Source organism: Dermochelys coriacea, chromosome 7, assembly GCF_009764565.3.
Source record: "Dermochelys coriacea isolate rDerCor1 chromosome 7, rDerCor1.pri.v4, whole genome shotgun sequence".
Lineage (NCBI taxonomy): Eukaryota > Metazoa > Chordata > Testudines > Dermochelyidae > Dermochelys > Dermochelys coriacea.
This window is the reverse complement of record NC_050074.1, coordinates 121,695,759-121,717,912: the sequence shown is the minus strand read 5'-3', so window position 1 is coordinate 121,717,912 and position 22,154 is coordinate 121,695,759. Positions and strand designations below refer to the sequence as shown.

General features: G+C 43.7%; 1 protein-coding gene across 1 annotated transcript in view; it reads right to left on the bottom strand.

Moving 5' to 3' along the window:
• The window catches only part of SH3PXD2A (SH3 and PX domains 2A), a 406,607-nt gene that overhangs the window by 280,809 nt on the left and 103,644 nt on the right, over nt 1-22,154 (bottom strand). Inside the window, 1 exon segment of the mRNA XM_038409643.2 lies at nt 6,620-6,695. Coding sequence (XP_038265571.1) covers nt 6,620-6,695 — 76 coding nt within the window.

Genomic DNA, 22,154 nt, shown 5'->3' with positions numbered 1-22,154 from the left:
AGCAGGGAATGTGGAAGGGGAGGAAAAGGAAGGGTGGTGAGGACCACCTCCCATTTGGCAAGGCTTACACAAACAACCTCTAAATGTCTCTGCAAGGCTCAGGTATCACACAGGAAGGTTCAGGGCTCGCTTGAAGCCTGGGCTCAACTTTTTCTTGTGGGAATTGGTGCAAGATACAGAGAGTCTCAAACTGCAGTGTGGGGTTGGCATCTGAGTACCCATAAACCTTGAGAGTGTGAGCCCATCTCTAGTACAGGATGTGGCACATCTGAAAGACAAGCCATCTTCTTTACTGATGGCATGGGGATCTGTAACTGAACAGCCAGAACGATCAAATTATCCCCCATCTTCATGCCCTACAGCATCTTTCAAGGCCTCCCTCTGAAAAGCACAATGGAACATGTGTGAACAAACGGAGCTGACTTCTGTCCATCCAGGTTCTTCCACTTTCTCTGACTGGTGCTTACGCTTATTGTCTACAGCAATGGAAATCTACATGATTCATCTAGCCTTTGGGGCCCACTGCTGCTGGATTGACACTTAACAATATGGTCCCTTTCTGCATACATTCACCACTGCCTTCTACAGAAGCATGACAGACCCACCCTTTCCTTCCAAAAGCTGAGCAAAAGAAGCGGGTCTTGTAGCTGATCCTCTTTCTAGAGCCAAGTTTCCTTGGATTGACATGATTTATGTTGAGATCTGTGATCTGGAACCGGGAATCACGAGTTCCCAACCTATTACCTTTTCTTTGTGTTGCAGTAACTACAGGAGTATGTGGCTGAGAGCTTGTCTACACTTTGTAGCACTTAGTGAAGACGTTATCTAGGCCAACGGGAGAGCTTCTCCCATTGGCGTACGTACTCTGCTTCCCCGAGAGGTAGTAGTTATGTTGATAGGAGAAGCTCTCCCACTGACATAGCACTGTCTACAGGGCGGGTTAGCTCAGTGTAACTGCGTTGCGCTGGGGCATGGATTTTCCACAGCCTTGAGCAACATAGTTGTACCGACATAAGTTTGTAGTGTAGACCAGGGCATAAAGGCAGCATGTTTTGAACACAGGCTGACAAAGACATTAATGACATGCTGTTATAATGGGCTTGTCCACAATCCCCTCACTAGAGCTGATCAACATTTTTCATTTTAAATTTCTTTTCAATGAAAGCCATCTTTTTTTCCATGAAAAGTTTTCATGTTTTTTCTCTCTCTCTTTAAGTTTTCCAGCTTTTCTATTAAAAAAAATCAAAAAGTGGAAGTTTTCCATGTCTTATCCCCATACACACACAGTTTCTCTCATATATTACCCCCGCCCCTTTTCCAGTGGTGAAATGTGAAAATAGGGTGTAAAGGAGACAACAGGGAAAACATGCACCAAAAAAAAATGTGAAAAAATGATTTTTTTAAAAAAAAAACTTCAGGATATTTTGAGAAATAACCATACAATTTTCCTGACAGCTCTACCAATGGCAGTTTTGCCACGGACTTCTGTGGACATGGGTTCAAGCCCCTTATGAACAAGAAGCAGCATCTGCACTTCCCCTGGCTTATCATCATTAGAATCAATGCCGGAAAGCATCTGCCTGGAGAGTTTGGTGCAAGGGAGCAGGGGAAGAATTGAAAATTAAAAGAAAAAGTGTGTGTGTGCGCGAGTTCCCAGCTAACCCAATTCAGACATTCCCAGACTGACAGAATTCAGACACATTACATGCTTTTACATATTGCCTCAGGATTAAAGGGCTTTCAGCACAGCCAAATAACTACATTACATGCACTTTGACTGTTCTAAGCAGCGGCTAATGCAACTAGTAATTTGTGAATATATAATTTCTCTGAAACAGTAGGATTTAGTGCAGAAGGGCCAATCACTACCACTGCTATACAATGAAAATCGCATGGAAAAGCTGCAGTTCAACAAACCAGCTACGATTAGCAGCCATTCCATCACCCTCCTCTGGCAGGAACCAAACCCACAGCAAAAGGATGCTGTCAGAACAACAAAGATTAATTACAATCTGTACAGACAAAGGGATGGGGGGAGGAATACAACAGACAAGCAAACTGACTGGAGACAGGTTTCAAAGTGGTAGCCATGTTAGTCTGTATCAGCAAAAAGAAAAGGAGTACTTGTGGCACCTTAGAGACTAACAAATGTATTTGGGCATAAGCTTTCATGGGCTAGAACCCATTTCATCAGATGCATGGAGCGGAAAATACAGGAGCAGATATAAATACATGAAAAGATGGAAGTTGCCTTACCAAGTGTGAGGTCAGTCTAACGAGATAATTCAATTAACAGTAGGATACCAAGGGAGGAAAAATAACTTTTGTAGTGGTAATGAGGGTGGCCCATTTCAAACAAAAAGAAAACGAGTACTTGTGGTGCCACAAGTACTCCTTTTCTTTTTGCAAACACAGACTAACACGGCTGCTACTCTGAAACCATTTCAAACAGTTGACAAGAAGGTGTGAGTAACAGTAGGAGGAAATTAGTATGGGGGAAATTAGGTTTAGGCTTTGTAATGACCCAACCACTCCCAGTCTTTATACTGGAGTGGCAACAGAGGTTTTTTTCTGTCTGTAAATTGAAATAAATAATTCTTATCCCCATTTCAGATGGGTAAACTGAGGCACGAGGTGATTATGTGATTTGCTTGAGATCAAACAGCATGTCAATGGCAGAGTCAGGAATTTATTGGTATTATTATTTTTATAGTATTCACATGCAGGCAAGCACAATCTATAAGCAGATAACTACTGTCCCTTCTCCAAACTAATGTTAGATGTGATACGATGAGTGAAGGTAACAAATAGAAGTAAGGACATGGATGAGGAACAATAATGGTACTGCAAGAAAAACACAGTAATGAGGAGTCCTGACCTGCAGTCTTTGCCTCTAACCACTAAAGAAAACTCCTTCCCAAATCTGGAAATAGAACTCTGGAGCCCTGACTCTTAATTCTCTGCTCTAGCCACTAGAAAATATTCCATAACACCAGCATGCAGTAATCACCAGCCGTCCTGCTTCCCAGCCCCCTACCTCCCAGAATAGAGCCTAGACTCACAATACCCCCTCTCCGACTACTAGAGTACAGTACACTCCCTTCTAGAGCTGAAAACGGAATCCAAGATCCCCGACTCCCATTCCCATGTTCTAGCCACTAAAGAATATTTCTTAATTCTATCCCAGGTGCTACAGTAGGTGATTCACATAAATGCAATCTACCCATCCGCTTCAGCCTTAATCATCAACTACTCTGCGTGTTCTGCTGTCACTAGTAATAAAATGGCTAGGTGTGACCCAGTGAGTCAGTCTCTTACAAGCCTTTTTCCACTGGACAGTGACCTAGAAAAGGGGTCCCTTTATTCTTTGCACCTGAAATCATATAGTTATTGGGGGAAGGCACAACCACATTATTCATGGTTTTGGGTATTTACATCCAGGAGTATTTGTGCTGTTATGTGCTCCATTCTTTCTTATAGGGCTGATTTGGAGACGTGCCAAGGACCCTCAAACTACAAACAGGAGCTTAGGGCACTCAACACCATGCAGAAAGAAGCACTCTGCACCACACATGAACAGGCCCATAATAAGCAAAGGGAATCATGATGCCCTTGTAAAAGCGGATTTTAAATACAAGCCTCTCTCGTGCCTGCTTTTTAATTAGGACAGTTTATAGCCAGGTATTTGTTTCAGTAACCAGCAGCTTTGACTGTAGAAATACCATATGTATTCTAATTACAGCAGCTAGTTTATTTAACAGAGTTTGACGTTGTTTGACATTTAGCGGAGTCGCTCTTCAGAGCAGCTTGTTCCCTTACAAAGCTTCGGCACTGGTAAATCAAAGAACAGATCAGTAGGAGCTAAAAAAGGAGGAGGGGGCGAACTGACATTAAAAGCAGAACGGACATAGCAGCTCCTTGTTTAACAAACTACAGCAGAAGCATCTTCGAGTCTGGCAGCATCTCCATATGGGACACCAAGTCAGAACGAGTTTGGTTTTCCTGATCTTATTTTTTTTCCGCTCTTAGGGAAATACAGCAATACCCTACCCTAGAGTTCTTGAAGGGTGGAAAGGTTAATGATGTTGTATGATGGATGGGGTGGTCTCTACTCCTCTGTAAGGGTCACCCGTCAATATCTCACCACCACCATCACGGAATGGAGGCAAATTTTGGGAATCAGTGAAGTGCCTATCTAGAATTCTCTGAGGGCAAAGCACAATAAATTGGTCAATGCCTGTTGGATTACAGGATGAATAATTCACCAGCAGAGTCAGATGTTAACATCTGTGTCAACTCAGTGCATGAACAATAATAATTCTCCCGTATAGAGCATTTTTCATCTGCAGATCCCATAGCACAGTAGGAGGGGAAGGTAAGCATGATTAACCACATTTTACCACTGGGGGACTGGAAGCATGGAGATATAATGTGACATTCCCAGCAAGTCAGTGGCACAGCTGGGGATAGAACCCCGATCCCTGACTCCGCAGTGCTGTGCTCTAACCGGAAAACAACACCGCCTCCATCTGGCTGCAAAAGGTCTTTAGGAAAGAGATCTGTTTTGTGCGGAAAGCCGATGCTTCCTTGAACACACTGCAGCTTTTCAGAAGGTCTGTGGAGGGTGCTATCAGGCTGTGACTCCGGCGTTCACGGCATATGCATTTGCACTCTACTATTTCAAGGCCCTGCAAACCAACTGCAGCAGCTGCTCTGCCTCAAATTGCATCAGTGCCTGCAATGTGTTCCTAGATGGGCCTTACCCTCCCATTAAATTTAACTTCACTTTATCACCCCTCAGGGAAGACATGGGATCCCATTTTTATAGCTAAAGGCAGAGTTAACCTTTTAATGGGCTAACCGCCCCCCCCCTTTGTGAAATTCAATGCAGCCAGCCAAATTTCAGACCAACAGCCAAAGCCATCTAGTCAAACAAGAGAAAGCTGGTTTTGAATGTGCACTTCAACAGCAAACTGTGGCCTGGACCTTGTCTTCTGGGTACCATCCTGATCATTCCCCTGTGACCTCGGTTAGAAGTGGTTGTATGAAAGTATGTGAAATTACTTTAAGGAGAGGTTTCAGAGTAGCAGCCGTGTTAGTCCGTATCTGCAAAAAGAAAAGGAGTACTTGTGGCACCTTAGAGACTAACAAATTTATTTGAGCATAAGCTTTTGTGAGCTACAGCTCACTTCATGCTCCTTACTCTTTCACCGAGCTGTAGAAGTGATAGTGTGTCAGGGCAAAGGGATATTTACTGGCCATTACTGGCCAAATTCTCATGTACGTAACCTTTTGTCAATTTCCTTGATCTCTTAGTGGGGAGTGGAAACCATAATTATTTATTCTTTATTAAGGAGCAAGGGTGCATTAAGGACTGTATGAGACAAAGAAAGATAAGGTCCGTTAGCCCAGAGAGTTTACAAACTATGGGCTAGATTCTGTTCTCGCAACTCAGGCTGAATAGTTCTCAACTTCACTAAGAGTCCCACTAGGGTGACCACCTTTTCAAAATGCAAAAATGGGACACCTGCAGGAGCCTCGCCCCCTGCTCCTCCTCTTCCCCCTGAGGCCCTGCCCCCTAGCCAGGCCGGAGCTGGGCTGCGGTAAGAGCTGCCCAGGGAGCCTGGACCACTATGAGGAGTCCTAGACCCACCACCTGCCCTGGGCAGGGGGCCGAAGTGCACAAGAGCATCCCTTGGCCCATGTCCCTGCATGTTGTATACGCTTTTCCACATTGGATTCACCCTGATCCTAGTGCTGTAAGCCATCCTCACCCCATGGCTTTCCTTGGTTCAGGCTCTCTCGCATCACATAGAATCGGTGTTCCCCACATTCACACCACCATAGCCCCTGACTAGTCCTTCAGAATGAAAGAACATAGGATTTAGACTTCTTGTATTTTATTCCTTAAGGGCCAGAAAAGGTACTGGTTAAAAATGTTGCCTTCTTACCGACCAACTCAGCTTCCTGGGCCTATTCCGGATAGCATCGGTTTGCTTTACCAACTAATATAAGCTTTTTTCTTCTTTCTTCACCCGCGGTCACTGTCTATTCCTCTATGGGAGAGGGAGGTGGATCCTATCCTGGCTTCTGTATCATCACCAGAATTGTCAACTAAGTTCCCCTTTATTACCTTTGATGATCAGAGTTGGCCAGTGCACAGCTGGACTTTCAGATGTACCTAGTCTGCTCGGAACATCTCTAAATATAGGACTTTAGTGACATTGCCCAGTGGGCCTTACTATTAGAAAATGCTTCGTAATGTCTAGCATAATTTTTTTCTTAAATCATTAAAAACTTGTTATGTTCATTCTCTTTTCCCTCCATAAAATATTCCCTTATCTAGTATTTACAGATAGTCAACGCATCCCCTTCCCTGTAGCAGCTTATGATGGGAAAGAGGCCATCTGTAATGAATATAAAAAGCTTTCTTTATTGAGGCTGCTGGACACAAACAGACGCTGTGGTTCACTCTGACTCCCAGTGTGGCTAACGCAGCCTGTGATTCATTAGTGTCACCATAAGCTGTGTGCCAACATCCTAGCCTGGACTCAGCGGTTGTGGAATGGATTGCTGACTCCTTACATTGCCCTGTTCAAGTCCATCATCAAGGCATTACCTGGTAGAAAAGGGATGATCCTCTGCTTGGGGTCTTTCTGGCCTCCTTCAATGGGGAATTTATCCAGAAGCTGCATCTGCAACAGAAACAGAAATACATTTAGAGAGTACATAGGGCCACTCTGTCCTTCCTCCTCCCAGTCTCCTCTAACTGCAGGGATTATTTCTCGGCACGTCTGTGGTTTTACAGAAGATTGATAAATCAGAGAAATGGCTGGAATGAGTGACAGTGTCCAAGTGAGATTGTATCATAAAGTACAGTCACTCCAATAAACGGAGGGTAGGTTCCTATGTGCGCACTGGGACAGGGCAGAGGCAAATATCTGAATCTGGCCTTTCTGCAGTTCTAAAATTAGGTATTCATCCTTCACTACAAAACAAATGCCTTGTCTCCATCCCATTTGGCTCCTTGATTGGGGAGGATGAAGGCTCCACCTGCCCTCTTGGACAGACCACCCACCTGGTTAGAACTGCTGCTCAGAAATAGGCGCAGAGGTTATTTTAATAAAACACTGTATCTGTCTTCTTGTTGGCAGAACTATTCCCACTGGGTTTGTTCCCTTAGACAGAGCACTCCCACTTTCCCAGGGATGGATACACTGGGCAGAGGAGTTTCCAGCCCTTCTGGAAATGTTTTCCACTTCACTATAATCCCTGTGACGACACCTCCATGTGAGAGAGCAGAAGAGAAACAACTGTAGGGAAGGTGAATGCAGAGAATCATCAATGCCCTGCTCGCAGACACAGGCAAAAAGATACTACAAAGCACAGACTGTATACAAGGAAATATGATACAAATGCACATGGCCTGTGGATCACTGAAGTCTCACTTATGACCTACTGGCTCTCTGAACAGAGATTAATTTCACCCATAGAGAGCATTTACAGCAAACTGAAACATTAACCCAGCAGATCCCCAACTCATTCATGTTGTTATTATTAATCATGCTTATTACAGTAGTGCCTGAGGACCAACCGAGGGCTCCATTGTACACGGTGCTGTACAAACAGTCCCTGAGCCAAAGCACTTGAAGGCACTAAATCTGCATCATATGGAACAGATTGCAGTCACCACCCCCCTTCACTATAAAAGCACGGGCCGTAGAGACTACATGTTGCTGCGCTGCAGCTTTCCAGTGACTTTCCACTCAGATTGGGATAAAGCAATAAATGCTGGGACCTGTGGTCTCCAGCTAATATACGTCCATTTTAATGATGGGGATTGGGTTCATGACTAACTCCGAGGGGAGAGCACCAAGCAACAGTCTTTGCAGCACTTCACTGTTCCATGGAGAACCCCCAGGAACAGTCTGCCACATTGACTAACCTAGACCCAGTCCAGGACTACACGAGATCTGACAAAGGAGGAAGGTTGTATTAAATTTTCTGAAAGTCCCATGCCTACCATCTGGTGTATCCTCAACTTTAACTCATACTGTAATGATGTCAGAATACATACACTAAGCTATAGTCTTTTTAATCTTCTCCCAGATTTGGGGCTCACAAAGAAACCCCGATTGGGTCCCCCATTCGACACAACCCCCTTAAAAGTTTGGGCTAGGGGAAATACTTTGCAAATTTTGTATGACGCTCTCATTTCACCTGAACTGAATCTACTATCATACAGATCGACACAAATATTTACAGTGGCAGTGACAGCTAGACTCAGGGGATATAATTAGCACTTAAATATAAAAAAAAGACACATTTCCAACCAGCTAGGGTGTGGGAGCCAGTAACATTTGCTACCTGAACAGATTTCCTTTTTAAAAAAATCCCAAAAGCTTTGCAAACACAGCAAAAAAAAAAAAAAAAACTTTTTTTTTTTTTTTAAAAACACACACAGATCCCCTCTCTTCTTCTACTTCACAGAACATCTTCAGCATTCTAAGCACATGGCACAGCAAAAGAAGAAGGAACATCTGTGCAGGAGAAAAAAATAAAAGATCCTACATTTCCCCAAGGGAGCCAACCTTGTGAATAAATAGTTTGTGGCTTTAGGGATTGTTAGAAAACTTGCTTTTCTACCAATGGAGAAGGATTTTTTTTTTGTTGGAAATTTTGTTTTCTCCTAGGTAGAAGTCAGGGTGCCTGGGGTTGGACACGAGTAGAAGTTTTGCTTAAGGGGGGGGGAGGCAGTGGGAAAAGCCACTGTCTAACTTACAGTTTTGCTGTCACTACACTTTTAACCAGAAAGATTATTCTCATTTTACTCCAGAGTGACTGACTCAAGCTGGAGCTGATACAAATTCCTAGGGTTATTCTTGGAGTTAAATTAGCTTGGCTTTTTAACCACATCAAGAGGGTCACAAAGTGTATATTTTAGCACTATTTATCTGAAGGGCAGATATCAGCAAAATAGATACAATACACTACAGCTGGAGAGCCTGGCTAAACTTTCCTAATCAACGTTTTCCTCCCAAGCTCTTGCTTCCGCCAGGAGAGCTCTTTCTAACAAAGATGTGACTGGACAGGGACGGATTTACACATAAGTATGGCAGACGGCTGCTGGGGGCTCTACGCTTGTGGGGGCACTTCCACAAATGTGGCAATTTGGTGTGTGTTGCAAACATACCCCAGCCACTGGAGGGGAAAAGAGAAGTAACTAATGGTCAACCCATTGCTCTCATGCATGCATGAGAAAGCACACATGATAAGGCTTCTGTGCTGCTAAATATTAATGAGATGGTAGGAAACCAGCAATGCAATGGTAGAAGCTAAGAGAGCATTTATGATCCCTGCACTGCTGGAAACTCACTCAGGATATTAAAAAAAAAAGGAGGTTACTCACTTGTAACTGGAGGTTCTTCGAGATTTGTGGTCCCTATCTGTATTCCACTGAGGGTTTACGCATGTGCACCTTGCATCCAGAGCTGGAGAATTTGAAAGTAGTAGTATCCATTGGTCCATGCATGTGCCCTTGTTTCGCCCCATGGTTTTGTCCGAGGTAATAAAGGGTGGGGCGGACCGACCACGCTTTCAGTTCCTTCTCCACTGCAAAACGAACTGATCTGCAGCAGAGGGGAAGGAAGGCAGGACTACACACATCTCAAAGAACCTCCAGTTACACGTAAGTAACCTCTTCTTCTTCAAGTGATGGTCCCGATTATATTCTGCTGAGGGTTATTAACAATTCAGAGGAGGGTGCAAGAAAGAGTATGGAATGGTTGAATGAAGAAACAAAGCATCCAGCCCAACATCCTGCACCAAGGCGTAACGTGCAGCAAAGGCATGTACCGAACTGCACTTGACTGCTCTACATGTGCCTGGAAGCGGTACATTGTGAAGTGTGGCCGCAGTGGATGCTTGTGCTCTTGTGGAATGGGCTCTCGCTCCAAGGAGTGGAGGCAGTCCTGACTAGCAATAGAAGAGTGTCATGCACTCTGAAATCCACTAGGAAATCCTTTGTGTAGAGATTGTTTATCTTATAACTGAGCGGGTTAAGGAGCAGGCAATCTAGGGGACTTCCTGGTTGGTCTTATCCTGTGCAAGGCCCTGAAGACATCAAGGGAGTGAAAGCGCCGCTCTTCCGCTGAGGCATGCGGCTTCGGAAAGAAAGCAGGTAAGAGTATGGGTTGGTTGAGATGAAAGCGGGATACAACCTTTGGTAGAAACTTGGGATGAAGATGCAGGGAGACTTGTCCTTCTGGAATGTGGTGAAGGGGAGGTCCGCCATAAATGCCCACAGTTAACGTACTCTACTCGCAGAAGTAATAGCCATTAGGAAGGCGACCTTCATGGAAAGGAGGAACAGCAAGCATGAAGCCGCTGGCTCAAAGTGTGCTTTTGTTAATGTTGAGAGAACGAGATTAACATCCCATTGGGGAGCAATAGGTTGTTATGGGCATCCCACTGGGGAGCAAAAGTCCTGAGGAGACCTTTCCAAAACCTAGTAGTTAATCAATGTGTAAATACGGAGCGCCCTTCCATGGGCTGGGGATGCCTTGTCTTTATGGGCAGGAGGTAGTCCAAAAGAAGGGGAACGTCCACTTCCTCAGGGGCAAACCCCTTCTACTGTGCCCAGGAGGCAAAGCATTTCCACTTGACCCAATAGGAACACCTCATGGACTCTTTCCTGCTACTCGAAAGGATGTCCTGATGTCCTGTACTGCCGATGAACATTCCCTTTCTAGAGAAGATGCCCATCCAAATAGTAAGCTCTGAGGTGAAGCATCTGTGGGTTGGGATGTCTGATTCTGCCATTGTGTTCTGTGAGCAGCCCCGAGAAAGAGGGAAGGGGAATCAGGTGAACGGGCAAACATGCGGAGAAGGTTAGGAAACTAAAATTGGAGGGGCCAGAACAGGACTATCAGGATGACGATGACTCTCTCCCAACTGATCTTGTGGGGGACTCATGGAAGGAGAGGAAGGCAGGGGAAGGTGTAGTTGATCTGGTCCGGCCAGTGGAGGATGAGGGCATCACCTTGAGAGTGGATCCCGATACTCCTCCTTGAGCAGTATGTACTTTATTTGTTGTTGACGTGAGAGGCAAAGAGATCCCTGGTCAAAGTCCCCCATTGATTGAAAATATCATTGACTACAGTGTCGTGAAGTTCCCATGCATGATCGGCCATGAACTTCCTGCTGAGAGAGTCTGCAATCACATTCTGAATCCCCAGAAGATAGGCTGCCAACAACAGGATCTTGTGGACAATGCACCGTCTTACAGATGAACTGCTTCCACACAGACGGCAGTTGACCTTGTGACCCCTTGTTTGTTGATGTAATGAACGGTGGTGATGTTGTTGGACATGATGAAAACATGTTGGGAAAGAATGGATGGGAGAAATGCTCAACACTCTCCATACTATCTGAAGCTCTAGAATGTTGATGTGCATCCTCGAGGAGTCCAAGTCCCTTGCATCATTGTGCTTGGTCACATGGGCACGCCATCTGGCAAGTGATAGGTCCGTGATGATCATTCTGTCCGGGGAGGATGGGAGGAAAGGCATCCTGGCACATACTTGCCTCAAGTCCATCCACCACTGGAGGAAGGAGAGCACTGCAAAGGAATTGTCAGCAGAAGGTCCATGGTATGTCGCATAGGTGAATTGACTCTCTGGAGCCATATCTGTAAAGAGCGAAGGCGGTGAGATACGTGCAGGCCACCATGTGGCGAAGCAGAGATAGGCAAGTCCTTTATAGAGGAGGAGGACTGTTGGCTACTCAGGTGATGAGTTCCTGCAGAGTCTGGAACCTGTCCCTAAGTAGGTATTCCCACGCTGAGACTGTGTCAATGGAGGCCCCTATGAAGTCCAGGGACTTCCTCAGTCCATAGTATGGGATTAACCCCTTCCAGCCCAGCGTGGGATGGGTATACCCCATCACACCTTCCCAAACAGGACATGAGAAGGCTGGGCTCTCCGACTTAAGAAGCACCTCCTGGAGGTTTCCATGCGGCCGCAGTCAGTTCCAGACCAGGGAAAACCCACCACCCCCTGTACATCAGCCTGAGACAGCCAGGAGTGTGCCTCTGGCTTCAGAGATCACGTCCAGCTTGGCAGCTCAGCCCATCTCTAAAAAATGAAACCAAATATGGAACTATACTAAGAAACAAAGGATAGATTCTAATACACTGAGCTCAGGGCTGCAAGCCAGGAACTTTAGTTCTAGTCAGAGCACGCTGCCCCTGAATTCATTAGTGGCCATAAACAAATAAATCCCTCTGTTTCTCAGGTTCTCCATCTGTAGAATGGGGATAATAGTGCTTGATTCTCTAGCTTTCAAGGGGGGCTGTGGCTTAATTAAATGTCTGCAGAGAGTTTTGAAGATGAGAATTACTAGGCACATAGCAAGTGTTCTCAAACTATCAGAAATTATTATTCTTATACATTTAAACATGGCAGATGCAAAAATACTTCACCTGGAGTCTCTCACTTGAACAATACATATTGCTATTTTCCTTCAAAATGGGTGAGCTTCACAAATGTCCTCTTGTTCTCGTTAATGCAATTTAATTTTGCAACCAGTGACACTATGTCAGAAAGTACATTAGTGGGAGCAAAGACAATGTCACAAGGACACAGGGTGAGAGAAAGAGGAGAGTGAAGACTGGAAGAGACAAAAGGTTGGCATTAAGTCTGTAACCACTTGTAGGCAGCATGGAACAAGTGAGTCTGAGCTGTATTTTTTGGAAAACCATCAGGAATCAATCAGTGAGGTGTCCTAAGCTGGAATAGCTCATAGTCACATCATTTTATTAGCATTAGCAATGACTGGGTCTGTACCTAGAGCACCGATTATGATCCCACTGCTGCACCTCCAGCTATGACCAATAAGACATGCAAAGAGAAGTCTGTGAGCGTGACATCTGGGTGGGGGAGCCGTTTGGAAACAGGGAGTGTATGTGGAAAGTGGGAAATGAGCCTATGGAATCATGCTGAACAAACACAAGCAACTTCTGCCTTTTGATATAACAGATGTAGGGCCACAAATAATTCACCACCAAAACCACCCACTCCAGGCTTCACCTCTCCGAGTTATTTTGAGTGCCTAGATGGACTTCCTATACATGCACTGCTCATCAGCATTGTGGTTTACACTGAGCAATCTCAGTCTTGCAGCTGTGCTAAAAGGTATTTAGAAGGATAGCCTACAAACATCGGGGCCCAGATTATGAACCTGTGATTCACACTGGCAAGCAGAAATTTATACAAATAATCCCATTAAAATCAATGGCATTACTCATGTGAGTAATTACTAGCCAGTGCGAGTCGGGGGTTCATAATCAGGACCAATATATGCATGTGGATACATTTTAGTCCTTGCTACACTTGTGCAACCAGAATGAAGACAACCAGTTTGCATGGGTGGTACGGCGGATAAGAGTTGCATGTGTTATCCCGCTATTGGGGGTTTTTCCTTAAAGCCCCAGATCCTGGAGGCAAGTGACTGTGTGAGAATCTGAGTTTTCTTTTAAAAAAGAAAAAGTTTCTAGCCCTCATGGTTGCAGAGAAAAACTGGGAAACATGACCCAGGTGCACCCCAAAAGGTTCATAAACCAGGAGGCCAATAAAAATAACCCAACTTTTATGATTTTTTAAAATTCTCATGATCTTTAACCAAATCTCAGGATTTCAGGGGGCCTGACTCAATTTTTGAATGCTTATTTTTGGCAATACTGGAGCTGGCTCATTGTGTGTACCTAACAAGCCAGTGTGACTGGAGATTAAAGCCTCAGAGCCCTGTGACTACACTGCAGTTGAGAGTGTGCTCCCCAGTTCAGGTAGACAGACACGCACTAGCTCTGCTTGAGCAGCCACTAAAAATAGCCATGTAGCTGGTGGTAGCACGGATCAAGCCTGAAGCTAATGTATTAAATTTGATCAGTGCTGCAATGTGTGGGATTGCAAACATTGAGCCTAATTCTGCACTGATCTATAACCCATCCCATCATGGGATTGCAGGGGATGCAAATTCTAAATTAATGCAGAATTTAACCCACTTAAAAATTTAAGCCATTTAAAAAAGGGAATTTTTTAAAATTAAAAATAGCCTGTTAAAAAAAATCATTAAAATTTCTTTTGGTCCTGGGTTTGGAAAATTTGGGGGCAAATCTAAATCTTTGAAGCTAATCCGCTGGGATGGTTCCCCACATTTGGTAGTTCTGACACTGCAGATTCTCTCTACAATATACTGTCTAGCAATTAGTTCTTTTGTTCTAGCACTGACCCTCCCCCCAAAAAGAACGATCTTTTCCATGCAGTTTATGGCCAGCAAATTAGGACACCCATGTGATCTCCTATTATAGCACCTGTCTTCTTGCTGGTTTCTTTACGTCTGGAATGGATGCAGCCTTACTTACACTTCAGATAACATAAAGGGTACCCAGCAGGCTATGGTACCACATAGTTTTAATGCCTACCAACACTAAGTGACTCTTTCATACAAATCAGCTCCTTTTCAGCAAATTATAAAACAGCCACCAGTGCAAAGCAATGCAGACACGATTTGAGCCTGTCACAAAGCAATGCAGAGTCACTGTCACATTGCAGAATGCTGTGCTTTTCCAGATTAGGCATGAAAAATAACCAGTTTAAGAAATTAAAACCGTGGCCACTAGATTGAAAGGAGCAGATTTCTGGCATGCCACTATTTATTGTATAGTGTATTTTCATCTCCACGGGATGCAAACTGGTTTTGTGCATTCAGCTGAGGCAATAACATTTTACCTCCAACTCTACTGAAGGCATCAAGAAAACAAGGGACTTCAGGACTCTGTTTTTAAAAACCTCCAATGACGGGGATTCCAGAACCTTCTTCAGAAGCCTATTCCAGAGTTTAACTATCCTTAGAGTTAGGTTAGATATTAGGAAAAACTTTCTAAATCTCCCTTGTTGCAGATCAAGCCCATTACTTCTTGTCCTACCGGCAGTGGACATGGAGAACAATTGATCATCATCCTCTTTGTAACAGCTCTTTACAAATTTGAAGTCTGTTATCAGGTCCCCTCCCTCAGTCTTCTTTTCTCAAGAAGAAACATATCCAGTTTGTTTTTTTTAACCTTCCCTCATAGGTCAGGTTTTCTAAACCTTAGATCATTTTTTGCTCTCCTCTGAACTCTCTTCAATTCGTTCCCATCATTCTAAAATGTGGTGCCCAGAATTGGACACACTACTCCAGGGGAGGCTGCACCAGTGCCAAGCAGAGCAGGACAGTTACTTCCCGTGTCTTACATATGACACTCCTGTTACTGCATAAAGGCTAATATCCTCCGAGGGTCTAAAATCAGCAAGAATCCCTGAGAAGCAGAAGCAACTGGTTTCCCTTTAAAAAAAAAAATCTTTTAAGCAAAAACCTTCAGGGTTTCTAGCTGACATGACCAAAGATTACAGTATTAGGATATGTTCTGAATTAAATATAGTGTGATTCGTGAGAAATAGTCAAACAAAAGCAGGGAAATCCACGTAAAATAAAAAGAACAGCCATGTAAAGGATGGGGTAATCTCCAAAGGGATTTTTAGGTCTGAAAATTTTCCACAGAAATCTTGGAACTCTTACAAGCTATACAGCATCAAAGTGAAATGGTTGGGTCTTTTCCCCCCACATAATCCATCAAAAAAGAGCCCACTAAGAAGGCCCATTTCCCAGCTAAAATTATTTTTCATCTTTCATATAGAAATGATCATTTTTCTTAAATTCTAGGAAGCAACTGCAGCACTTGTGGCTCAACCAGCATGTAAGACATTTGGAGATGCTGGTTAAATATGAAGGATGCATTTGGTCCATCTGTGAGTCACTTCGCAGGATGGAAGCACTGCACTTTCACCAAGCAGCTAGTGAATGTCACATGTAGCTTAGCATCCCCGGCACACAGTGACTCCTTTGTGAACTAAACATTCATAATAATTACAGTTTGGGCAAAAACTATTTCATGCTTTTTCCATCAAAGGTCCTCATTTGGCCCTCATTATTATAACATTTGAGCGCCTCACAATCTTTGATGAATTTATCCTCACACTTGTCAGGTAGGGAATTGCTGCAATCCCTGTTTTTCAGGTGAGGTAGAGAGAGACTAAGTGACTTGCCCAAGATCAGGCAGGACATCTGTGGTGGAGCCAGGAATGAACTCAGCTATACCAAGTACCAGGCTAGAATCCTAACCACTGGACCATCCCTTTCCAGGCTCTTTTAAAGATGAACTGGATTCCTGTCACTATTTCTAGAGTATAAGGCTTACGGTAGAAAGAGATGGGCCTAGGGTCTTCTACATGGGGCCAAATGGAGGTTGGCGTAAATGGGAAATTGCCAGCACAAATGCAGCTGTGACATAAACCATGCTGTAAATAAAACATTCATACATAGGCGAGTGTTAAAATGGGCACAACTAGCAAAACATGATAACTAAGGCTACGAGTCAGTCGTGGAGGTCACGGATTCCATGATTTTACGAGACCTCTGTGTCTTCCTGAAAATTCCAATAATTCAGCCCCGGGCAGTGGGGCTCCAGCTTGAGCCTCACGGCGCCGGGGCTCCGGTTTCAATGAATCCATGATTTATTGTTTATTGCCCGTGTCCTGTCAGTGACTTTTAATAAAAATACCCATGCCAAAATCATATCCTTACCTATAACTTCCATCAATTTGTCATTCAGTTCAAGACAACTGAGCGTAACCCACACATCAAGAAGAAAAAAGAAGTATGAGATGTAGGAGGAAAAGCAACTACTGGGAGTGTGTAAGATAAAGGAGTTCATTACACACACACTATGCTACATTCGTACCATATACATTCTCCTGGGGTACCAAATTGATGAACAGGCACAACTCCCATTGACTTCAGTGGAAGTCACACCAGCTTGTGGTAGGGTTGAATCTGGACATACGCTATGTCAAATCAGTTCAAGTTACAATCACCGGGCTTTGATTTTTTTCTCACATACGCTGCTGTAAATTGGGGTAACTCCGCTGAAGTCAATAGCATTTACATTGGTTTTACCCCTTATGGAATCATGCCTGATTGTTCATCCAATGAACGTCATACTGGAACAGAGTTACACAAAGTTACTATCCTGTGACCAATTTGCACCTAATGTTTAACTTACACCTCCATTTATGGCACTGCATAATTTGACCTAAAGCGCAAACTTTGCTCTCATTTACACCCTTGTAAATCCAGACCAACTCCACAGATTTCAATCCAGTTACTTTGCATTTACACCACAATGACAGCAAAATTTGGCCCAGCTCATCCAAGGATAGGCCTTTGCTTAAGACTGGTCACCTTCCCTTATGACTTGTGTATAGTTTGTAAACAAATTCAAGTGAATTGAAAAGGGCTGGATTGATAGCAATGGAAACTGATGTACTTTTAATCCCCCAGGCAGGTAGCGCCTGGAAAAAGCAGATGTTAGTTTCTTGCGGTTCTTCAGCTACCTGCCTTCACTAGGAAGATTCAGATGGCACTGCAAGGTACAAAAGTACAGCATGGAAAATGCAGCTTACAGATGGGAGTATGGAGAAAGGCATTACAGTAAGCTTCGTTATGCTGGTCCAACAGCCATCTGCTTCCCCCTCTGCTCTGGAGTTTTGAGTCTTCTATAATAAAAAGAGACTAACAACCCCCCGTCCAAGATGGCCAACTTAATCAAATCCTATGATGAATCTAATCTAATATCTATTGGGAAATGGTTTGCAACTCTTTATTCCCATGATGATCATAGGATTTGAACGGTAACCATTGACCCAGAAAATAAGCACTAAGGGACGGATGATGCTCCACTGTAAGTAAACAATAAAACTCCTCTGGACTTCAATGGAAGCAGGATTGGGGCTCAAAGCCCTCATGAAGTGGCTTCAGCACTTTAGAGTCTAAATCTCATTGAAAGTCGATAGGTCTTAGGTATCTAGGTACTTTAGAAAATTTGACCCTGCATATTTTTAAAATTCCTAACTTTTTAACCAACCTCTTAAAACATGAGCATAGCACTGCTGAGCCTCAGGATTAGTATTATTGTTACTGTTAATAAATAATTTGTTAGGGTAGCACCCAAAGCCCTCAACTGGAAACAAGGCCCCATTGGGCTGGGGGTTGTACAAACACAGAAAACAAGACAGTCCCTGCCTCAAAGAACTTACAATTGAAAGAGAGACAAGAAGTTCCAAAGCCCTAACCAAGCAGAGGCTCATTTTACAGAGAAGATGCTTTGATTTCCATCCCTGGCCATATTCCTCCCTATGGGGCATGATGCAAAGGAAGCCCATTGAGGTCAATGAGAGTTCACTGCCTCCAACAAGCTTTGGACTGGGCCCTTGGAAAATCTGTGGGAGCACTGAAAAGACCGCTTGCAGCTGGAAGTCAGGGGCCACAAGCTGTGTCTTACAAACAGGGTGGAGGTGTTTAATAACATATTTGCCATTATCATAAATTACACTCCAAACATTCAATTTAGCCTGATTTTCAGGTTTGTTTTTGTCCAGGTCTTTTCCTAACGTCAGACTATTCAGGTGAGCTGTTTAAAAAAAGTACCTAGTTAAGATAGCATCTCACAAAGGGGCTACACTAAACTGCACTGAAGTTTTATGATGGAATGACTCCTCTAAAGCCAATGAGGTCACCCCAGAGTAAAGCTGGTTTCATGTGGTGGAGAATCAAATCCAAAACATATAGTGAGGGCCTGGGTCTTACCTCCCACCCATTTTATAACGGTTGAACTCCACTGATTTCAGTGGAGTTAGGCCTGGACTACACACAAAATTAAACCAGGTTAGCAGAAATTGATTTTTTTAGAAACCAGTGAAAAACTCTAGTGTGAACACTCTAAAACACGTGATTTTAATCTGGTTTATATCCCCATAGCCAAAAATCGATTCATTACCCTACTAAGCTACATCAATATCACCTATTCTTAAAGATGTTTAAGAGTGATCACACAGGGTTAGCAGTGGTTGAACTAAATCCGTTAAAAACACACACATTTAGTTAAACTGGTGCAAGTTCATGTGTGGATAACTCCCTACTCCTGATTCACACTGCTATCAATAGGATCAGAATCCAGCTCTGAATGGGTGAACATTAATGAGTGAATGTTTTCACAATCTACAAATCCCCAACAGCCTGTTAGCTTGACTTGATATATTCCCCCATTGAAACCACAGCTAACTTTAAGCTGACACTGAAAACAGAAAACAACAGCTTAAAAACACAATGGCACATTTTACTTTGGCAGCTCCAACTGAAATGGTATCTGTCAGCTTCCTAGGATGCTGATCATAGCTTGGTGGAGGGGAGGGTGTTAGACTGCCCAACTAAGTGTGACTCCAAAAAAAACCATGCCTGCCAAAGAAAATATAGCTGTGCATTTTAACTATGTACTCCCGAGAGTTACCTTCCCCACACCCACTTAAAAAAAATAAAATCTTTCAATGTTTTGACTGAGGGCCTTGTTCTAAACATACATCTCCTGGCTTTGGGGTAATTCAGAGAGGAGTTCAGACAAAGAATCTTATCACTCGAGTGGAGAGATGCAGCTGCACATGTAACCGATATTCTGCTCTGGGCCTTATGGGAGTTTTATAAAGCAGCCAGCAGGGTGATCATTTTTAAAAAGGCTTTAGATCCAGCTGCAAGTCTTTATTCCCTGAGTTTTAGGTGTGTTGCTGGCTTGTATGTGTTTTGTTCTGTGCAGAACTGACATCACCTGGCTCAATAGGCTTGGGAGAACTCCTGAGGCTTTTTTTAATTTTTACAGCACTGACAGATGGGCAGCCAGAGTCATAGGAGCGGCCAGGTGGGGAAGGAAGTTGATAGCATACTGAATTTCAAGGTCCCACACTAGGTTTCATCTGCAGTGAGCAGAGAACTTGCAAATTGGAAAGTAACAATGAATACATGCTCACTCAGCAATTAAGTCACTTTTCCAGGTTCATTTTTGTCACCCATCGCCATGGTCTACTAGCACCTACGCACATTTCTGTCTGCAGCCTCATCTGTTCTGAAGGTTGATGTTCAGGGGTAATAATAAGGGGAAAAATCATATTGGAAACCAGTCCAATTGTTGCTGATCAAGTGCATTCACTGTGACTACTTGTATTTGAGTATACCCAAATTATGCAACTAACATAAAAGAAAAATTATAATCTTATCATTGGCATGATTATCAAACACGGGGTTCTTAGAAGGATGTCCAAATCCCAAACTAGTATGCTCAAATCACTGGCTCAACCCTACAGAATGGGTATTTACGCGCAGAGCGGAGTGCCCAAATACTGAGTTCTGAGGTCTGTTAAACAAGGTGCTCAGGTTTGAAATCTGGGCTCCACAAATTGGGAGTCAGGATGTAGGACCCTGTAGGGACGTACAAAGCTATTCTATTGACTCAGCCTGGCAGACAAACCAGGAGAGTCTCATTAGATCTATGCAGGAGCATTAATAGTTGAGTGTCTCTCCAAAGCAAGAAAGTGCGGAAGGGAGGGACAACACCACCTGCAGGGAAAACCCTAACCAGCCCCCCTTAGAAGGGAAACAAAGAGAAAAACATCAGGCGTCTAAGTTCAGTCCTGCCTTGGAGCATTCTTACTTTATTTGAGAATGAAGGCAAACCTTGGAAAGTGGGTGAGTTTGGACAACAGCCACTTAATATGTGCTGTCAGGAGCAGGGTGGTCATAGCAACTGTTTACAGGGCATCTGTGTTAACTATACGCACTCCTCCATTACTCCAGAGCTTTCATTCAGAAGAGGGCCTTTCCTCCCGGGACACATTGCTAGTGGACCAGATGGTGTATGGTATCAATTACAGTCCTGGTAAATTGGCTGAATATTAAAAGCATTGATGGAGGTCTATGATAAAGACGTTATAGGTTTTTAGCCAGCTGGCTTTTAAGTCGCCAAGTCTTAAGTCAAGAAATATTGTCATCACTGTGAGTTTTCCAACCTTTCACTAAAAGATCTGGGTGGGACGAACGAAGATACACAGGGATAAATCACCATGAGCCGTAACCTCATCTGGTGTAAAAGGGCGTGGTTCCAATGAAATCCATGAAGCTGCACCAGACCTTTACACCAACTGAGGATCTGGTCCCATGTCTTCTCTGGTTGGGTTCCAGCTAGTTTCACTCAATGATGTTCCTAGAGAGCTCTCACTTGCTACCCAATGGTTGAACCTTTGTCCTTTGTGGCTAGTTGAATCAAATGGAGGAAGTACAAGGTGGTGAGAGTGCAGATAAATCAGGACTAAAATGTCAGCTGTTTTCCACAAGAACAGCACAGGCCACGAGGAAAACATAACACTGTGTGGGTGCATAATCACGGGTGCACTGGATGATGCCGAAAATCCGGCTGCAAAGTTATCTTGCTTAATTAGGTTTCAGAGTAGCAGCCATGTTAGTCTGTATTCACAAAAAGAAAAGGAGGACTTGTGGCAACTTAGAAACTAACAAATTTATTTGAGCATAAGCTTACAAAAGCTTATGCTCAAATAAATTTGTTAGTCTCTAACGTGCCACAAGTCCTCCTTTTCTTTTTGCTTAATTAGGTTCTTCTTTGCAGGCAAACTTGGCTCCGGTAACTAAATATATTATGTACACACACATATATAATAAAAAAATGCTCAGCCAGTTGCAGTTGACTCAAACCCTAGATCTCTGGCTAGGCTGAAGTGTTTCTTCTCCACATCATCACATGCACTATAACCTTGTATATTGAGGAAGAGAGGAGGAAAACCTGTTGAGGGGGGGTGTTTTTAAAAAAACCCTAAATCTTCCTTCCTTCAACAGGTGCAGTGACGTGATTAAGCTTGCTTTCAAAGATAGGTTTTCTGTAGAGCCTGAGTGACATGATGTAGACATAACACGGGGTGGGAGTCTTTGAAATCTCACCCTTACTTTGAGCCTGGTAGATTAGTACCAATATGCAAAAGGATTAGGGGTGTGATTTGAAGATGTTCCTACTTCCAAGACAGGCAGCAACAGCCAGATGGTGGAGAGAAGGGACACTGCTTTCTATCCCAGAGAGTGAGAGCACCTCTGGGAAATCTAGACTAGCTGGGGATTAACTCATTATCACCATGGTTTAAAAAACAAAACAAAAACCCAACCCA